The sequence below is a fragment of the Polistes dominula genome, unplaced genomic scaffold (genome assembly GCF_049000335.1).
Source record: "Polistes dominula isolate Pdom_NZ unplaced genomic scaffold, Pdom_raw_medaka contig_73, whole genome shotgun sequence".
Lineage (NCBI taxonomy): Eukaryota > Metazoa > Arthropoda > Insecta > Hymenoptera > Vespidae > Polistes > Polistes dominula.
Window position 1 is genome coordinate 9408899 of NW_028300951.1, and position 21765 is coordinate 9430663.

The 21765-nt window shown below is 29.1% G+C and overlaps 2 protein-coding genes across 13 annotated transcripts in view; one reads left to right on the top strand and one right to left on the bottom strand.

Annotated features, from left to right (window-relative positions):
• Nucleotides 1-21765, bottom strand: part of Dop1R2 (dopamine receptor 2) — a 74780-nt gene that overhangs the window by 6404 nt on the left and 46611 nt on the right. Inside the window, exons 3-4 of one of the 12 annotated variants that reach the window (XR_016176514.1) lie at nucleotides 4830-4914; nucleotides 2635-3846 (exon numbers count right to left, since the gene is read on the bottom strand). The exons of 10 other annotated variants lie outside the window; for them this stretch is intronic. Coding sequence is in view for 1 of the 2 variants with exons in the window: in XM_015323663.2 (XP_015179149.1) it covers nucleotides 4830-4914 (85 nt within the window). In the remaining variant the exon portion in view is untranslated. The remainder of the gene's footprint in view (nucleotides 1-2634; nucleotides 3847-4829; nucleotides 4915-21765) is intronic. One more of the 12 variants, XM_015323663.2, reaches the window with a different exon arrangement.
• Nucleotides 4921-9285, top strand: LOC149032718 (uncharacterized). Its single transcript, XM_089172312.1, has one exon. The coding sequence runs from the start codon at nucleotides 5893-5895 to the stop codon at nucleotides 7816-7818; it is 1926 nt and encodes a 641-aa protein (XP_089028438.1). The 5' UTR covers nucleotides 4921-5892; the 3' UTR covers nucleotides 7819-9285.

Sequence of the window (21765 nt, forward strand, 5' to 3'; positions counted from 1 at the left end):
GTTATCTTGCAAAGAATTTGTTTTTAGATATTTAAAGTTTAATAATTAAGGGAAAAATGTATGCAAATATATGATTTATTATTTTGAATTTCGCGCTCGAGTAAGGGTACGCGCACGCGTGTATGGGATATCATTGGTTTTATTACACCCTCTGAGAAGGGAGAGACGATCGATCGACCTACCCCATGTTACTGGTTAACTTAACTACTTTCGGTCCTCGGTGCGTTCCCTTTAAAGGTCGCCACGGATCATTGGCATGAGCTTTACACTTTATGGCTTGTCCACTTCATGCCACTGACTTGACTTCTTTTGCACCGATTCACGACAAGTAAATGTAATGTAAAAAAAGAACCAACCAACTATTATTTAACCTAAGAGAACAAGAAAGAACCTCGGACTCGAGTTAAATAAAAAAAAGAAAGAAAAAAAATACAATTCTTATTATACTACCAGATAATAAAATGAAAAGAAAAAATGAGAAAGAAAGATATATATATATATAAATATATGTATATATAAAAAAGAAAGAGAGATTGTTATTAAAGTAATTTATTTGTTATTTCCAAAATTAAAATACAATAAAATATCGATTTTAATTATTAGTAACATTATAATTGAATTTAAACGGGATAGAAAAAATATTGTATTTTAAATTTTATAACAGGTGTCGTTATCATTCACTGTACATGATACATGTACTAATCTATCTCTCTCTCTCTCTCTCTCTCTTTCTCTCTCATTCTCTCTCTATCTCTCTCTTTTCTCTCTCTCTGTTTCTCTATGTATCTCTCTTTTACACGTTGATTCTTTCTCTAATTAACTAAACATCATTGAATACGATTAAATTCATCGAACCAATAACAATAGCTTCTGTGAGAGTAGTTTCGCGATACTCCGATATTAATATCTCTTTTATTCGTTAATATGCTCAACGAATATACGAGAGGAGACTCATTTTCGTTAATCCGTGAGATTAAATCAAACCAGTGTCGAATCCGTTGATCAATCATAATGCGATAGACGTATTAAAACGAACAAACGAATAATTTGTAATGGAGAAGATAAAAATTTAGAAAATTTCTACGCGTGACATCGTTTAGAAATATTTTTTTTTATTTATGAAAATTTTTATTTCATTTTTTTAATTATGATAATTCGTCGAATATAAATAAAATAAAAAATTCGAAGAAAAAAAAGTAACACGAATTTTATAATTTATAATTGAACTATACGACGAGAAGAAAATTTATTATTACAATGTTATTTCTTTTAGTTTATTTTATTTTATTTTATTTATGAAAAATTGTCGAATATAAATAAAATAAAAATTTTGAAAAAAAAAAAAAGTAACACGAATTTTATAATTTATAATTGAACTATACGATGAGAAGAAAATTTATTATTACAATGTTATTTATTTTATTTTATTTTATTTATGAAAAATTGTCGAATATAAAATAAAGTAAAAAATACAAAGAAAAAAATCTAACACGAATTTTATAACTATAATTAAACTATAGAATGAGGAAAAAAAATCTGCTATTATAATGTTAAAGTCATGTCAAAAATTTATAAATTAATTCGTAAGGGTAGAAAATCAGTGAAAATTTTAAACGAATTATATTATATATCTCTTTCCCCATTCTTCTTTAGAGAATGTAAATCATATTCATCCGAACATAAACGATATCGATGAATTATTATCGTTGCTCGAGGGGGTGCGGTATAGAATGCTACAATATCCTATTACATTTAAATCGTCAATGATGATATATTATCTCTTATATACAGTTAAATATCATTCCCATACAAAGTTACGAATTTCTGTGTATATGATTGTGACAATAGACTTTTAAATTACATTTATCTCTTTTTTTCATCAACGTAACGAGAAACATATTGGAAATATCTAATAAAAGGCTTACGATTGATTTTTTTTGTTTTATCTTGCTAAATATTTTCTTTTTTATGTTGGTGTGCGTATAAGCGGAGGATCTCTACGAAATATACAAACAATTATTTCATTGATTTTTATAATCATTTTCTTCAAATTTCTTGTATCATTAAATTATTGATACAAAGACAATCGCATGCAAACAATCGAACATTGGATTTATCGAGCAGTAAGTAGTAAAAAATTAAAATAAAAACAAAATAAAGGAATGTGCTTATAGTGGTGTTGCTTGTTGCGAACGTTTGTTTTTTTTTTCAAAACTAATTTTCACACCAAATATCTTTACAGGTGCTCGATTAATTTTTTTTTTTACGTGCTCGCGTATATATATATATATATTTCTTTTTACAACAGTCAAGTTCATTTTATCAACGTGCTAGTGCGATAAATAAATAAAAAAAAAAAAAAAAAAAAACATTGTATACAAAGAGGCGGTGGTGTTTGTTTTATTAAACTTTGAATATAAAATAAAGGTGGTAAAAGAGAGTGAGAGAAAGAAGGAGAGAAAAAAATATATGCATAATGTCTAGTTTATATGTAATATATGTATATACAACAACAACATATATATACATATACGCGTTACGCGCATTACCACGCGCGTATATATGCGTGTGCCGTCGTGTGCGTGTAAAAACTTGTGTGGACGGTTTTGTTATTACATTCACAAATCAACGTACCGAGGTTCTTTGTTTTCTACAGGGTTGACGACAAGTCTCCTTCCATCATAGCGATTTGGTAACTGGTGAAAAAGGTATGGGTGATAAAAGGGGTGGGGGGTCGTCGGGGGGAGAGGGGGTCACTTAAGAAACAATTTACTTGGGTAGAGGATTTTTATAATCGGATATATTTATATATGCGAATAAACGCATAATCGTTTCGTGATCGTAGTGCCATTTAAATATTATATCGATTATTTATTTATTTAATTTATTTCATCGAAAAAGTAAACGTTTTTTAATTTTATTTTTATTTATTTTTTTTTTTTTTTTTTTTTTTAGAGATACTCCGACGTATACTTACTTACTTAATTCGACACGATCATATTTATATATATAATATATCTATATGTATATGTATATGTATATGCATATGTATATATATATATATATATATATATATATATATATATATATATATATATACACGTATGTTTTATATAGTGCTTTTTTTCTATTTTTTTTTTTAACTTTTATTTTTGGATCCTTATTTTTACGAAACGATTGGAAAAAAAAAAAATATTTTCGAAACTCGCGTCGAAAGTACCGACCACATATAAGCGTCCTAAAAAAAAAAACTATAAAAAATAGAGCGATTGCAACGATACAAGATTTTTTTTATTTTTTTGGTTCACCTATAATATTGTGAACAAAAAAAAAACGATATGTAACATTGAGATATGTGATAAACTACCGTTGATATAATATTACAATGATAATAATATTATTATTTTTTCAGGCGCGTATTTTTTATTATGTTATTTTTAAAATGAATTTTGAAGATTTCGAAGATTCTTCGTTAATTCGATTCTCGATTAATTAATTTGAACGATTTTTATTCGATGAATGATAGTATTTGTAGTATTTTTGAATAAGCGTGCACCGAAGACGCCAATAATAATAATAATAATAATAATAATAATAATAATAATAATAATAATAATAATAATAATAATAATAATGATAATATATTCCGTCGTAATTGGTTGGAACGGAAAGGACTTTTGATAATAATGGCGTAGGTTGTATTTTCGAGGATAACGACGATTTTTCGACGATCGTGTCGCGTCGATAATCCCGTCGTTAAATGTAGGTTTGTTCACCCGAATTCTCTCGGCTTCTTCGCATGTGGTGGAGCGAGTAAGCAGAATAGTACCTTCCGGATGAGAATCTCTGAAAAAAACGGAAGCTACACTTTGCCAACTGTAACAAAACTTTGTAACAAAACTCAATAGGTGTATCAAACACCTTTTCTTCGGATGTTATTTCTTCCTTTCTTTCTTTCTTTCTTTCTTTCTTTCTTTCTTTCTTCTTTTACGATTCATCAGGTTTTTTTTTGTTTTTCCTAATCATCTCATTTTACCGATCAAACATCACGTTCGATCTTTGAATTAATTATAATGTAATATATAGAATACAATTTCTTGCTGTAAATAACAGATTATCGGAGGAATCATTTAAAATATCTAATGGAATATCGTCTTATTGAATTTACAATAAGACGAAATTCAATAACGAAATTATTTGGATTGGAATAATCAACAACAAGTTATGAAAAACCCTACCTAACTTCGAAACTTGCGTTTTATTAAATACCTATGGAGAAAGATTATAATAAACAAATGATAGATAACGTAAGCTATTTTTTTTTTTTACTTTAAATATCAACTTAACCTGTTGATTAGATGTAAATTAATTAGTTTAGAATAGAAGAAGAAGAAGAACACGATATAAAATAACTCGAGTGAACAACTTGAAATAACTTTGAAAGCGAATAAACTCAACGAACCTTACTCCAACCCCGTAGTAAGCGGAATTTGATGATATTTTCTGAATGAGAAAACTTTCATCAAACTATCGATTTTCGTCTTTATATTTATACCTGCATAATTTCGCCATTTACAAATGGATGAAAATTCAAACGACAAGAATCTAGATATTATATTATTATTTTTCTTTTTTCTTTTATCCATTTTCGTTGTAACGTTGCAATCGTAAAGGAAGGAAAAAAAAATATTAATTGTGGAGAAATAAAATTTTTTGTATAAATCTGCTAGAATAGAGAAGAAAAATAATATCATAGATTTATTACTTATTAGCGAATAGAATTTTGTTTTTTAGTTTTTATCTTTCATACGAATTCATCCTCGACTCACCTGACTAGGTTTACATCGAAAAGCTGGCTGATATCTTCTCCTCATTCGTTTTGGACAACATACGCATAATATCCTTACGAATGCCCTGAAACAACAATAACAATAACAATAACAACAACAACAATAATCATGATAATATTTCTTAACATGAATTACATTTTGAATCAAAAAAAAAAATGAAATACTTTATGTGTTGTTCCTTTGTGTCGTCACGATTTCAAATCGATTCTGATTAAATTCAAGGTGTATTTTCTATCTCCGAAATAAAAGCAAACACTATAATAATATGGTCGTACTACTTTTGCAATGACGAGGTGCACCATGCACGAAACTTTGTTACCACTTACAATAGTTGCATGCTATTCTAATGCTAAGATCGCATGATCGAAGCGCATAGCTTTTTCTTTTCTTTTTTTTTAAGTGCCACGCTCGTTTGTACAATATTAGCATAGGGACCATTAGGGTTGGTGTAAAAGTGACACGAGATAGATATTGTTCATTTTACGGTTTCAATAAAAGCAAACAGTTGATTCCTTTTAAATTAACGATTATTATTTTGAACAAAAAAAAAAAAGAGAAAATAAAAATCTAATTTGAAATGAAATTCGTTGTTGTTGATAAAAAGAAATGAAACGTGTTTTTTTATGTTTTTGCAAAAAATTGATATACGTGTATCGTATTAATTGAGAAAATAAATTAAATTGTGTGTTGTTTTATTTTTTTTTATAATGATACAAATAATACGAGTAAAATAAACGTGTCTGGGTAATATTACAATTCTTGATACATTTAAATCGCGTGATCTTTCTCTCAAACATTGGAATATATGAGACTGTTGAAATAATATTTATTTAGGAAACTCGAACATGATATCGATGGTCGTTGCTGCGATGCGCCAGTTTCGATTACAACTTTGAATGTAATACGTTGTGCAAAAAAAGAAAAAAGAAAAAAGAATAAAGAAAAAAATAGGTATAAAAAGAAAAAAGAAAAATAAAACAAGAAACAGAGAAACAAGATTATTTCAGTTTTATCGTAGTTCTTCATTCGAGTACGACGAACGATGTTACTTTCAATCGCAATCATAGGAATGCTGTTTCAAATAGTTTTTAGTATTATGGTACCAGACTTTTGGTACGAGTTGGAACAATTGGAAAAAGAGTTGCAGGAAGAAGAAAAAGAAAAAGAAGAAGAAATACAGAAAGGTGATCGTTCGTTGATCATTGCTGACACGATTAATCGATATACCAAAAATCATTTAGATTTACAATGGACACCATGCATCACGAGTTATTTGAAAAATCATTCGAAATATTCGACGATAGTTCTTATGTCAAACAACACATTGAAAGATAATTTTGATAATACCGATTTACTTGTACGTATTTTTCAAGCCGAAATGATTTCGATGTACACGTTGAACAACGACGAACATCTTAATACGAGCAAAGAAGTATCATCCATAATTGTCGTCATAGAAAACTTGGAAGATTTGGAAGAAAAGAATTGTTCTCGTTATCTCGAGATTTGTTCTTATGACTTATGCAACTTTGTTGTAATAATAGCATCGAAAATTTTCGAGATGGAAGATAACTTTCTCGAGGAAGCCGATAACATACAACAATTTTTGTGGTTGGAAAAAGTTAGTAAAATTGTTATTTTGGGTAATACTAATAATAATACCGTATTATTAGCTGCTACTAGATCATTTAAACCTGACGAATTGTGTACTCCATCAGCACCGATTATTCGAAGTAAGTGTCAAGGAAACATTTGGAATGGTGAAAATGATATCGATGATGATTTTCAAATGAACGGTTGTACTCTAGTAGTTGGTTACAACGACAATCCATTTTATTCTTTTGTAAATAACGAAACGGACGAAGAAAATATTTTAGGATTGGAAGGATTCATGATTAAGGAAATATTGTCCACTATGAATGGCCGATTGATCAGAGAAATGATACCGTTGACAGGTAACACAAGTATCGACAATGATTTTAAAATGATAACGTATCGTGCAGGTCAACGAATCGATTTGCTATTGGGTGGTCATTTATGGAATCCTGACGTAGATAAGGATTATACTATTGCATACGAAATGATACCGCTAGTTTGGATGATGCCAAACAAAGCTAACGTTTCATTACGCGGTTTGATCGCACCATTTGGAACAACCGTATGGTTAGTTATCTTAGGTGTTCTAATATTAGGTATACTAATCAAATCTTTCGTCATTAAGAATATATCATTGCTCGACATTTCGGCATTAATCCTCGGAGTTTCAGTGTCACGTCAACCATTACAAACTTCCAGTCGCATATTGTTCTTATCTTGGGCTCTGTTTAGTTTCTTCATGAGTCAATATTATCTAGCATCGTTGTCGGAACAATTAATTAACGCGTCAAATCTACAAGTAGAAACTATGAAGGAATTGATATCGTCCGGAATAGAATTGGGTGGTATCACCAGATACACCGAATTGTTCGACGAAGATAATGAGAACAATGATGATGAAGAAACTAAAGAAATTAATCGTAATATACGTGAAAAAATTCACAAATTTTCTTTCGACGATTATAAACGACAATGTATGGATCTGTTCGAAGGAAAAAATACGAGTATGGCGTTGATCGTTAAGCTCAACGTATCTGATTATAATTTACGTTCGAAAAAAGATCTCAATGTGTTGACCGAAAATATGGGTACACATCCTGTAGCAATTATTACCTGGAGAGGATTTCCATGCTTGAATAACATTAATATCAAAATGCAACGGTTAATAGAAAGTGGCATTATTAAATATTGGACCAAATTAATCGCAATGAATGGAAGTTATTTTGATGTAAATGACGAAATAGAAATCGATGACAATATCAATCTCGAAAGCGTAGTACCTAGTTTTTTATTATTAATTATCGGTTATCTAACAGCATTACTTATTTTTATTATCGAATTAATTGCTTTTCCCAGCAAATTTTTAGAATAACGTTAAACTCATTAGTATTATTATTATTCTTACTTCGTTTATTTTAAATACAATAGGCACATTATTTTCCACGTTAATCGTACAACGAGTCAGGTGTTCTTTTTTTCTCTTTACCATCAAAATATCTTATTGTTATTTAATATAATGTGAGTATAATTAAACGCTTTTGTTGTAGAATATAATTCAGCGGAAGAAATAAAATAAAGAAATAAAACGTTCGTTGAGATATTTTAATTATCGTTATAACTTTAATCATCGTTATATTTATTTAATTAAATGAAATACAATGAAATACGATAATAAACGAAATAAAAAAAATATTGATTTTTTACTACATTTGTTAACGTTTCCTTTTTTTTTACAATATTAATCAAAGTATCGATTTACGTCGTTGATTAAAAATATTTTCAAAAGATTTCCTTTTTCTTCGATGTTAAGAGTGGATTATTATTGCATAGTATGATTATTACCGAGGGGTCGTAATAAAGTCACCTTCTAGGTTTTTAAATAGGGTAATCGAGAAAGCAGGATGCCTTTTTTCAAGAGTTTATTAGAAAACTTTCCTGTAATTCCATTAAAACTCTTCCCTTTTTTTTGGCTTTATCTTCTCTTCTATGAAAAGTAAGATAGAGATAAAAAGAGAGAAAAAATTATTATTATACTTAAAATTCGCACACACTATTATGGTATTATCGTTAAAAATATAGGCAGTATCTATTATCGCCTACTAATTATTCATTAAAAGTCTATTAAATATGCATTTATTATGTGCTTTATTTATAATCATTATTCTTCCCTACCTTTTCATCTATTTTATTTCAAATAATAGTGTTTAATTATTACAAATGATATTGAAATTATAAATTCGCTTGTAAATACGTAAATGCATGACACGATTCCCTATATGCATTAATAATAACGAATTGTTTAGAATAAATTAATGTATATATCATATTAACGTTAATAAAATGTTCTTTTTCGTTCAAGGTGGAAGTATCATTTTTTTCCATTTAATAATAACAATAATAATCAAATATGCTTACTTTATATATCTTATATACCTATTATATTTATTATATATATATATATGAATAATTATGTCTATTGTTTAATTTGCCAGAAACAACGTCTAATCATAATCACGATATAATACCGACGAAATTAACGGCATAGTGGGTGGCTCTTCGTGGCCTTGGGAAAGCTGTGAGATTAATTAACGATTCAACCCATCATCATTCACTGTCTTAATTCTTGATTGCTTAACGAGAAGTGTAGATGGACTTCTGACGAGAAGCTATTTACGGATTATGCGAATATACATACCTCTAATTATTATGTGTTTATCAAAAATGAATTTTATTATCGATTTTGTCGATTCTAATTTAACCCATTACTCGCCACAATATGCAAATGCAAATAACAAAATTAAATTAACTGTACAATGATATTTATACTAACCCAATAGAACTATTTTTGTAACAATTGTTTTTTTTTTGTTTTTAAATATAAAAATTATTTTATATCATTAATTCAAAATAAAATATTTAATAATTATAATTTTAATTATTTAAAATAAATTATTTATCAATTATAATTTTAGTTATTTAAAATAGAATATTTAATAATTATAATTTTAATTATTTAAAATAAAATTGTTAACCCTTAAAGTGCACATGGGGTGTTTGACACCCCAACAAATTTTTGATCTCTCGAAAACGGTACTGAATTCGAAAAAATGGGTTATTTGTCTAGTGCCATCTAGTGTTAATTCAGATCAGTATAAAACCTATTTTATTTTAAAAAAGATGTATCAAACTACTTTAAAAAAAATTGCGAGGTCTAAATATTAAATAGCGGCTTCAGGACACGTCTTCAAACACGTTGGGGTGTCAAACACCCACACTGCACTTTAACTAACTTTTACCAAGTATGCACTTTAAGAGTTAATATTTTCATGAAGCACGAGGTTCAATCTCGATAATTCTAAGGAATATATTTCATTGTGAAGTTGTAGTTATTAAAAAAAAAATTTCAAAATGCATCCGAAAATAATTGCGTCCCATTGGTGGGTAATGGATTAAAGAGATTATTTGTACCCATAATTATGAAAGTGATTTAACATAAGTCACATTTCTCTTGTATCGAAATATTTAATGAATTACATTTGAACACTAATTATTAACACTAATTAATTCAACACAATGTCTATATAATATTAAAATAACAAACACAATTACACAATTGTGTAAATTACATTGATTTTATTTAATTTAAAACTAATGTAATGTGAAATGACTGATAAATTTATTTTTGTTTAATTAATTTTGACTTATTGAATCACTTACATAATTATGGGCTGATTTGTTTGAGATATCAACGAGATTTTTGATATTAAACGACAATAATTGTTAAAAAAAATTTGTAACAATATATCTATTGTAATAATAATATAATAATATATTTATTAATTTATAACGATTAGCTTTTTATCTTAATCTTGCTTCAAATATTTCAAAGAGATTTATATTTTAATTAAATCTCGAATATTTTCTATTTCCTATGAAATTATAACTACATTCATAAACGTCGACGAAATAATAAAAGAAAAAGAAGAAGAAAAAAAGAAAAGAAAATATTTAAAACCTTATATAATACCATAAAGGGGTCGTTTCGTTATTTTCATTTTTTTTCTGGTTTCCTCTCCCTCTCTCTCTCCTTCTATCCCCTTAGCTTAACGTTTTATATATTTTATATTCTCTGATCGTAGTAAAATTGAGCAATTCAAGAGTCAGTTTACTTGAAATCCTTTCGATCTTCTCTCTTTCTTTCTCTCTCTCTCTATCTCTCACTCTTTTTCTTGTCAAAGTCCCTTTGAGTAGATTTTTTTCTCTCGTCAGAAAATACTCGACGAGCGAAGATACAAAAGTTAAGAAGTATACTATATATCGTCTGTAATATAATATATTACATATATATACTATAGTGTGGTTAAATGCAAGCAAACAAAACAAAAAAAAACCAAAAAAAAAATATCAGTCAAAGTAAGAAGATGTCGTCGACATGGGGTAGTAAGATTAATACTATAACGAACTAACGAAGTTTATTATGGCTAACGAAGTTACAAGGGCCTTGGAAAAGCGCAACACAGTATACATACTTACATCCTTACTAACATAAGACTGGAGTCCCTTAGGAGAGCAAGAATTTCGAAAGGTAAGGAAGATAAGCGATATGGGAGGGCTAGGGGATGGCGGTAGGGTGAAGGTTTATGGTATAAGAGGACTAGATGTTGTGAGTTGAAGTAAAGGGTGGAGAAATCGGAAGGTTGGGCGAATAGAAAACATTATTGCAATAAGCAATACGTGTTAAATATTTGATTATACTTCTATATATATATATATTTCTTCTGTGCACATTTTTATAATTGAACTTCTCCTAAACAGCAGGACCGATTTTAATGAAATTGTTTGTGTGTCTTCAGGTGGATTCGATAATGGTTTAGCGTTACAATTCGGTCCAATTTAAGTTGTTTGTTTAATTAATTTTTTATTTATAAATTGTTATGCGGAAAGTTTATAGGTTGAAGTTAGTCGATATTCGAGTAATAGAGAATATTCGAGTCGATAATCGAAGTTATTTGATTCCAGTTTGTAAATCGTGTGCTAATTAAAATATTACATTAGGATTTAATTAGTGTTTGAAGAAGTTACTCCATTGACACTGTTGTCAAGATTTAGAAAATCCGTGCTTTTCTCACGGCCAATTATATGTTGCGTGTTCCAGGGTTGGAAAACCATCGAATTTGTTTATGTATACTCTGAAGGATCAATCGAAAATATTGTACATTCAATGGCATTACGATAAATTAAGTTTTTGTTTCAACTTTTTCAACTTTTATTAAAATACATTTAAGTGAATAATAATTAGACTTCATTCAACAGTTTAAAATTATATTAAATGAACGTATCAATCTGATTCTAAAAAAGTTTTCACGTTAAAAAAAGCCACAACAACGCGTGGCCGGGGCACCCCTAATATATATATGGCTGATTCTCAAAAAAAGTCGAAAATGGCTTTATCGAGTTGATCAGTTTTTTTTTTAACTCGTAATCGAATTTTTTTTGCTCAAGTCGTAGTATATGTCTGGTTTGAGGAAAATATTATAGTGGTCCCCAACTTTTTTGAATTTGAATTTAATATAGAAATTTTAAAAAAATTTTAAAATGAGGGAATGACAGATTCGTGAGGGAATGATTTTTAATATAATTCTACAATAATTAAACTTTATAATGAACCAATCATTTGTTTTATTACAAAACTATAATAATTAAATAATTTTATTGGAAAAATATAATAATTAAATCCATACTTAATTATTAAATCCAGTCTTTAGTTATTTTCACAAGTTTTTATTTTTTCTCATCGACTTCTTTAACAAAATAACAACCTCGACTGAGTAACTTTGGGGGGTTTAATTATTCGAAGAACGTCAGGTCAAGCATAAAGTTCTTCATCTTTAACTGTCGGCCCAAGCATTTTGATTCTTTCTTCATACACCGTACTAAAGCCCCATCATCAGATAATGAAAGAATTTTACCAGGATAGACTTAGTTATTCCATGTTATAAGGACATGGTCACCAACTTTATATCCATAGGTATTTTTTTTTAGAAGGAGTAATCTTTGATATCTTCACATTACTTTCTACTTTAACTTCTTTTTCTTTTACGTCGCGTTGATACTGCAGGTGTGTCCTTATCCGATACTTCAAAAGTTTTATAGTAACCAAGATGAAAATGTTGGCATTTTCTAACGCAGTAAAAACAAGATAGAGTTCTAAATTCAAGCACATCATTTGAGAACACAAATTGTCTGATTTTTTGAGTGCCAGGAAAAGTTGAAATAGACTTAGATTTTTTGATCAAGTTATCCGTATTATTGATTTCCGCTGTACTTACCTCAATAAGCATTATTGAGGGACACTTTGAACTCAGAATATTTTAAAAAATTAAAAAATTTTATGAGGGAATGACGAAACGAAACAAAATTGCTACAAACTTAGGAAAATAAACCTTTTTTTCTTACGAATTGTAAATAGTACTTTATTACTACCGAAAAAATATAAAAATATGCTATTATTATTAAATAAAAAAAATGCTTACCTTTTGATAACATCACATGAGGGAATGACGTTAAAAAATGTAATATTCAAAAAACTTATTTTCAAATTGATTTTAAGAAAACATCTTTTCTTCAATTGTCCATTCTAAAGTATGTTCTTAAGGGCAATGTTGCCAACTACAAAAAAAATTAAAGTGGGATTTGGTAGGCCTTGGAGTATTGCTCCAATCACACTGTTACAAAACGGTGAGGGAATGATACTTTTTTTAAGGACAAATTTTGAACTATATTTAAAAATATTTCCATTCGCATTTATGAAACTATAAACTCATATAGGTATAGTCAATACTATCCTATATAAGTAAAAAATATGATAATAAACAATTTGTTAGGAATTTTACGTTTTAAGTTAATGATTATCTTTAAATTTAGCGCTTGGGACATAGTGAGGGAATGATTTTCAGGGTACTTTCTTGGACATATCTTTGTTATCATATAAAAAATAAATTTGTTTCGTACATTCGTAGATCTAGTACAGTCGTATTATTAAAAAAAAAAACTTTTTATAATTGACGATCCTGGTTTATAAAAATGATCAAGGACATCAATTTCGATTTTTTTTTAGAATCAGCCATATATAAATGTAAATTTCATTTATTCCTAACCTCTAATCTACAAAAATATTTTATCGATTATTTTGAAATTTTAGCACAACGTTGCATTCGTATACAGGTATGTTTTTATTACATTCATTTATTTATAAAATAATCAATTAATTTTTTCTATTTAATTTTTTTTTCTATTTAATCAGATTGAGCTACAGCAACGCGTACAAGGCATAACTACTATATATATAAGGTGAGTCGGGGGAATATGCCAGTGCGGGGAATATGCCACTTTGTTATATCTCCTATAATTATAAGTAGATATCGATAGGAGCAAGATTGTAGTGTTTATTATGTACAGCTGACCATACTGCGTAAATACTACAGTATACCGACGTAGTTTTCAGTTGCTTTCTAGACACAGTTGGATTAATTTGGTGAGAATCTAAAATTTTCTGTAACTTTAATGTTTATTTTTTATCTTATTTATACGTTTTTCTTAAAACAAGTTTTTGTATATTGTGTAGAATTAATAATATTTCATAACGGCACTGATTTTAAAACATAATAAGTAAGATTTTTCTTTTTTTTTTACTTTAAAATTTTTTTGTGCATTCGGGGCAAAATGCCACAAAATGAGAGTTGGGGTAATATGCCATTGGAGACTTTTGTCCTGTGTGCCAAATAAGTTTTTATAGTAAGAAAGGACCGAAATGCGATTGGGTGCAATGTGGCAAATGTGAAAAATGGATGCACGAAACTTGTTGTGAAAGTGAAACTTGTCCTGTATGTAAATCATAAAATTTGTCAAATTTCTTATTAATGTTATCTCGTTTTTTTGAAGCTATTTATTATAATTATTAATGTAGTTAATCGAAATTATATTTGTTATACTGTAAAAGTATTAAATTACGAGTTATTTGTGATATTTATATGAAATTAAGTTCTTTTTTGAGTAAGTGGCATATTACTCCTACATGTGGGGAATATGTCACTTTCAACACGCACTAATTTATTGTTATTAATTAATAAATAAATAAATATTTAGACAAATGTTATTGTGCATATAATAAATAGAGGCAATGTTTATTAAATCCACGTATTTAAGTTTTATTAAATTTATTTATGTACTTTTTAGATTGATTTTTTCCTTAGCTGTGACATATTCCCCCGACTTACCTTATATATTTATCCGAGTTGAAAAAATAATCCTAAATAACATTGAAAGAAGTCATTAAAACCGAATATAATCTAAATGAATTTTTGTGTTATGCTAACTGTTCGTAGTAATGGTAAAACATACTTCTCGAGTACCTTATTTCTTAATTGCAAAAAGCATTCATTGCACTTGACTATAATATTATAATATATACCTATATCTATACATATATATGGAAGGTATACGTTTACCCAAGATTGAAAAAAAAAAAAGAAAAATAGCATTGAAATATTTTTCTTAGGTCGTTCAATAGGAGAGGGGAAGGGAAAGGAGTTATTTGAAAGGTACTTGAATTATTTCTTCATACTGATCCTTAGAATATCCTTACGGTTTACATTAGTATAGCCTTTTTAACGAGTAACGAACGATTCGTATTAAGTCGTTCGAGTTATGGTTGTAAAAGGTGACCTTTTCTCTAACAAATTTAAAATGATCATGTTAAATGTTATTACTCATGATTATTATAAAAAAAAAAATATTATATATTATATATTACACATATTCTATTATCCTAAAGTAAATGAAGAAGTGTCTTCTTTGTCATAAATATTTGTAATAAATGTTATCACAACTGTTATCCACAATCATAGATGATTAAATCCGTTTAGATTTAATGTCGCGAATGGGAAACAACAAAAGTCGATAAAGTCACGCTTTATTATTTTCTTATTTCTTTTCTTTTATTTCTTTTTTTTCTGTCTCGTTTACTTAGTTTCTACGATAAAATAATATTTTCAAATAGTTCAAGTCAATAAATGAAAAGGGTGGGAAAGAGGAGAGGGAGAAAAAAAGGTGAAAGAAAAGACGTATCGAGTGGAATAATAGGAATTGTTCGTGCAAATGATGATGATATCACAATTATCCATTTTTCTTTCGATTAAACGCATTTTTTTTTTTTTAATATTATAATCGAAAAGGGAAGAGAATCATATTATTATCTAATTGAATATATTATATATATATATATATATATATATATATGTGGGACGAACGCCTCCATGCCAAACTTGATAAGCATTCGTGGAAGGGAACTGGTCGGTGGGCCCTGGATAGCTCAATTGGTTAAAGAGCAGTCGCCCGGAAAGCGAAAGATCCGTGGTTCGAGTCCCGGTCCAGTCAGTCCAGCGGTCCAGTTTTTTTTACGAATCTTACATTTGGTGGCTCGTCCGGGATGGAGGTCTGTTTCGTAGCATGTTCCACAGTCTTACAACGCCACGAGAGGAAATTATTTATAAATAATTTCAAAGAGTAAAGAGTTTGGCCGATAGTGGCGACGCGAACGGTTGGCCGAGGAACTAGACAAGACGGTCTTACGGAGCCTCGGCAACGTGTTCGGAACGAGTAAAGACGTAACGAGTAAAGACGTAACAAGTAACGAAGGTGCCACCAAGGGAGGGGTGGTTATGACGGAACATTCGGGGTCGAATGTTGTTGTTGTAGGGGGTGGAATGTGGGACGAACGCCTCCATGCCAAACTTGATAAGCATTCGTGGAAGGGAACTGGTCGGTGGGCCCTGGATAGCTCAATTGGTTAAAGAGCAGTCGCCCGGAAAGCGAAAGATCCGTGGTTCGAGTCCCGGTCCAGTCAGTCCAGCGGTCCAGTTTTTTTTCACGAATCTTACATATATATATATATATATATATATATAATATTTTATTTATATATATTTATTATTTTTTTTATTGTTTTATTTATATAATATATTTTTTTAACGTTATATTAATTTATTTAATTATAATTAAGTTATTTAACATTAAACTATGTTATATCAAAATTTGATGGCGAAAGTAAAGAATATTACATATTAATTAATATCTAATATATAAAAATTACGTGTCACGTTGTTTGTCCGCAATGGACTCCTAAACTACTGAACCAATTTTAATAAAATTTTCCACGCTGTGTGCAGTTTCATCCAACTTGAAACATAGGATAGTTTATATCTCAATTTATAATCGCAATATTATTCTATTGCAAATTATTTGTTTATTAACAAAGAGTCATGATTATCTCTGTTAGTTCGATAAGATTTTAACAGATAGTGGTATAAAGTAATTCGTTGACTTAAAGACGTGTGTATCGGACTGATTGTGAGCCACAGCAACGCGTGGCGGGGCACCCCTAGTAATATATATTTTATTTTATTTATATCTACAATATTTATTATTTTCTTTATATTATTTTTTGTTTTTGTATATAACGTTATATTAAAGTATTTAATTATAATTAAATTATTTAACTTTGAACTATATTATATCGAAGTTTAATAGTGAAAGTAGGGAATATAATATATTAATTATTATAATATAAAGATATATTATTATATTAGTACAATATAATAATATAAATTAATATAAATATTAATATAATAAATAGGAAATACTGTACATAAATATAATATCTCCTATCATGCCTAAAATAATTATCAAAATATTTCTAGGGAAAATAGGGTAAATTAGTAATAACGTGAAAAGGTAATTCATACAATTATAAATGAATGACTGCAAATTTCCATGTGCGTATGCGTACATATTAGGTTTATATCGAAGTACGCTTATATGCGTTCCTACTTAAACGAGCTATACGTACTATCCACGCTCGGAGTTTACGTTCTAATGAGAGAGAAACGTGCATCTAAATGCATTCGCATTAAATCCAGTAGGAGGCCAATCGTTGCTCGATGAGCGTAGAAATTTGCGACATACCTAACCGTAAATCAATTTATCTCACAATCTTCGGCTAACTTGAAATACCAGTGAACATTTCTAGGAATTTCCAATTCAAACCATTGTTCAAAAACACCTGTTTGAATTCTTTCCAATTCAGTTCTTATGCAAATATTGCCCTCCTACTTTTTTACCAAGGAACTTTGATATAACACAGTTCAAAGTTAGATAACTTAAAAATCAAGAGAAATAGAATGAAAAATACAAGAAAAAGTACAAAAATAAGAAGACAGAAAAATAGGACTTTAAATTTAGAACGAATGATTCTTTTATTCTACAATAAGTATATACATATTCGTTTGAAAAAAATAAAATCAATCCCGTTGATTCGTTCGTTCGATCGTTCGTATTTCTATAAAATTGTCGTATAAAAAATATTGAAATGTATCCAATTCGAGTATAATATGCAAATTAAACGAAAAAAGTCCAATGAGTTTCGATTTAATTGAATAAAATTTTCCGATTGAAATTATACCTACAATTCGATTGAACGTATATATATATATATATATATATATATATATTTCTTTTATATTTATATTTATCCTTTAAAATAAACGCAAACTCACAAACACAAATATAAACACAAAATACAAATACACAATATTGCAAAGTATATTTTGATAAGCTTTTATAGAGTTGAAATAGAAACAGAAAAGAAGAATGGGAGTGGAGTCTGGCGATAAAAAAATAAAATAATAAACAAAAAATACAAAAATAAAACATAAAAGAGGGTCGTAATAAAATTTGAAAGTTAGAGGAAAAAGTTTTGGGTGTAATAATCACGTTTAAAGTATAATGTCTACTTGAAATACTCGACAGATTGACGTATAATGACGAATAGATAATTTTACGAATGATTACATTCTAATAAAAAGAGAGCGAGAGAGAGAGAGAGAGAGAGAGAAAAAAATTATAGTAGGATAATGATGATAAAATAACTCGATGAAAAATGACAAGGGGCTAAAATACCAATGTTACCGTACTTCCGTTCTAGCAAGGTCATAGCGTGTAAATAGGGTAGAACCTGACACACACACACACACACACACACACATTGTGTGACGTAAACGATACATCGTAATCCAAGTTGATTGTGTGCCGTTTACAACGGAGAAGGGTATATTCTCATCGACAACATTATTCTTTAGTCGGTAACGGTAGTTGCAAGAGATCGATAGAGATCGAGAAAAGGGTGGCTTTTATTTTCAACCTTGGTACCCACCACGGTATACCCCTTCCCTCTCCCACACTCACCCTTCTTCCCTTTTCCTCCCTTTTACCTCGTTTCGTTCCAGAATGTCATCGATCCTGACTACCACGAAAGCGCTTGCTTGATAAAGCTCTTTTGTCGAAATAGAGAGAAAGGGGGCAAGGGGAAGGGGAAGAGGGATGGAGGGAATCATGCCAGAGGGAATTTGCGAGTAAGCTTTGACAAAGCGGCAAAATCGAAACCACGATTGCTGCTATAAATTTTTATTAATTATAAAACCCCTAGGTGATACGGGATAATGAGATAAATCAAAAACGAGAGACCTTTGTTATTGATATTTGCATATTATTCTGTTTGGATTTTTTTCTCTTTTAAAACTATCCGATAAAGAAGAAAAAATTTGAACAAAAAATTCTGGGAAAATTTCTTTGAGTATTTTAAATGTATTTTGTTTTTGTTTTTCTTTTCGTAAACCCTTTTCTTTTTGTAAGACTTTTACATTTTTTAATGAAACAATGTTCTTATGCAGTTTGTTAAATATCAAGATTGAAATAGAGAATTTAATCTTTTACACTTAAAGAGTATACTATAATTTCTCAATTGAGTCTCGTTATATCCGCACGATTAATTCGAGCAAAGGTAAAAGTTAAATAATCGGATAGTTTAGAAGTACGCCAAAGAAAATTATTCGAAATTGAATTAGTTATATCGTAATGGATAGAAGTTACACGTTCACATACCTCCCAGCCTCCTTCTCATCCCCTTTTTTCACTATTCCCTTCTCGATTTATCGAAGCGTATAATTTTATTTTTTATTGTAATCCTTGATTATAATTATTTCTACATTTCTCTCATTCTCCTTTTATTCGTTATTTTATTTCAACAAACAAACAAACAAAAATCTAACATAGTAGACTGTTTTTTTCTTTTTTGTTTAACCCAAAAGAAAAAAAAAGAAAAAGAAAATACGCAAGAAAAATGAAGAATTTGCATATAAAAAACCATGCGAGAGGAACAAAAAAAAAAGAAAGGAAAGGAAAAAGAAACACGATGTTCTCCGAATGATAGACTTCTTCTTCTTTTTTTTTTTTTTCTTTGATCAAAAATATCGTAAACGGAAAAGGTTGGAGTATAATATAAGAGGGTAGTAAGAAAAGCAGAAAAGTCTGATATAGTTTGGTTGGAGAGGGGGTGGGAAGGTGATGGTAAGAAAGAAAGAAGAGTATTGTAAGAACGAAGTATAGTTCGATTTATGTCTTTCGACTAGGATACTAGGATAATGGTGTTTCTGAGAATATCAAAGACTATGACAAGGAGGTTGCTAAGATGTAAGTACGCTATGAGAAAGTTAGGAAGGATAAGAAACAACCTAGTGGAAGAGAAAATAAAATAAAAAAAAAAATAAATAAAATAAGAAAGGAAAGGAAAGGAAAGGAAAGGAAAGGAAAGGAAAGGAAAGGAAAGGAAAGGAAAAGTGTAGTTTGAAATAGAAAAAAGAAGGTGAAGTGGGGTGGGGTAGGAGAAATGGGTGGTAGTGGGTGTTGCCAAGAAAATAGGAAGAAATAAGCGAAAGTTGGCGGGGCCACAACACACACACATGGGTTTAAGGGTCGGTTTTCTTTTCTTTTCTTTTCTTTTAAGGTATATAAAGCCAGAATTTTCAGACCTTTTGGCGCCCGATCCCGTCTCGTCTTGTCGATGACGTCAAATTCTACAAAGACCTCGACTACACGCTATCGACTGCGTCATCATCCCTTACTTTGCCTTACATTGTCACACACTCCTATATACTCCCACTCTTTTTCCTTCTTTTCATAGCTTTTCTTGTCATATCTTCTCCTCCTTTTTTTTCTTTTTTTTTTCTTTTTTTTCTTCTTCTTCCCTACCTATTTTATTCTTATTTTTTTTTTTTCACAAATTTCTCTCGGATAGTATATATATATATATATCCTAGGAAAAAAAAAGAAAGGAAAGAGAAAAAAATATTTCACCAATTCTCGTACTCTCGATATATTTTTTATCGTTTTTCTTCCCGAATTTCAACTTTACTATTATTTGCGATTTTATATTTACGATCCCATGCACACAAACACACACACACACACACACACACATCGTAAAAGAATATTCTTTTTATTCGATTATATTTATAATAATAATAATAATACGATTCGTGTTTCACCTTAGTGGAAAGTTAATGTTCTTTTTATAATTACAACCTCGAACACAACCCTCGCCTACGTAAATTATTATATTTATCTAATGTTAATTGAAAGATGAAATTTTTACTATCTCATACACAAATAGACACGGGCTTTACGACATCTAACATTTTTTCTTTTTATTATTATTATTGTTATTATTATAGTTAATACACTTTTTCTTTTCATATCTGTCTCTCTCTCTCTCTCTCTCTCTCTTTCTCTTTCTTTATCTCTCTCTCTATTGTTTTCATTTCAGCAAAGTAACGAATTCACATTTTTGTGTTCTAAAATTAAAATGACGATTTCTAGCTAAATGAAAATTGTCTCATCACGGTTAATTGCATGGATAATACTTTCGACTTTTAGAAAAGTTTAATTTTTCTAGTTGAACTCATCTTCAACAAGACACTTTTGTAATACAGACATTTAAAATAAAATTCTTCTCTATCGGTGATATTTTCTTTTCTTTTTTTTATAATCTAATTTGATATCTTCGATCAATTTTATTTAAACTTTAATTAAAATAAGATAAAATAAAAATCCAAAACCGTTCATTTATTTTCTCCTTCGTTCGAACTGAAACATTGATACTTTAAAACGTTAATTACAAGACACTTGTTCTTCCTAAGAAACGGTTTAAACGAAACCACTACTACTTATTTCTTTTCTTTTTATTCCCTAAGAGAGAAAAAGTGCAAGAACGAGGAAAAATTTGTATAAAAAAATTTTTCGTTTTCGCTGCAATTCCCTGAACACGGATATACTTTTCTTAAAAAAAAAGTTTCTTTCCTTAATTAAAGGAGTATTAATTATACTTTAATTTAAAAACGAACGAAATTCTTGGCAAATTTTTTTTTCT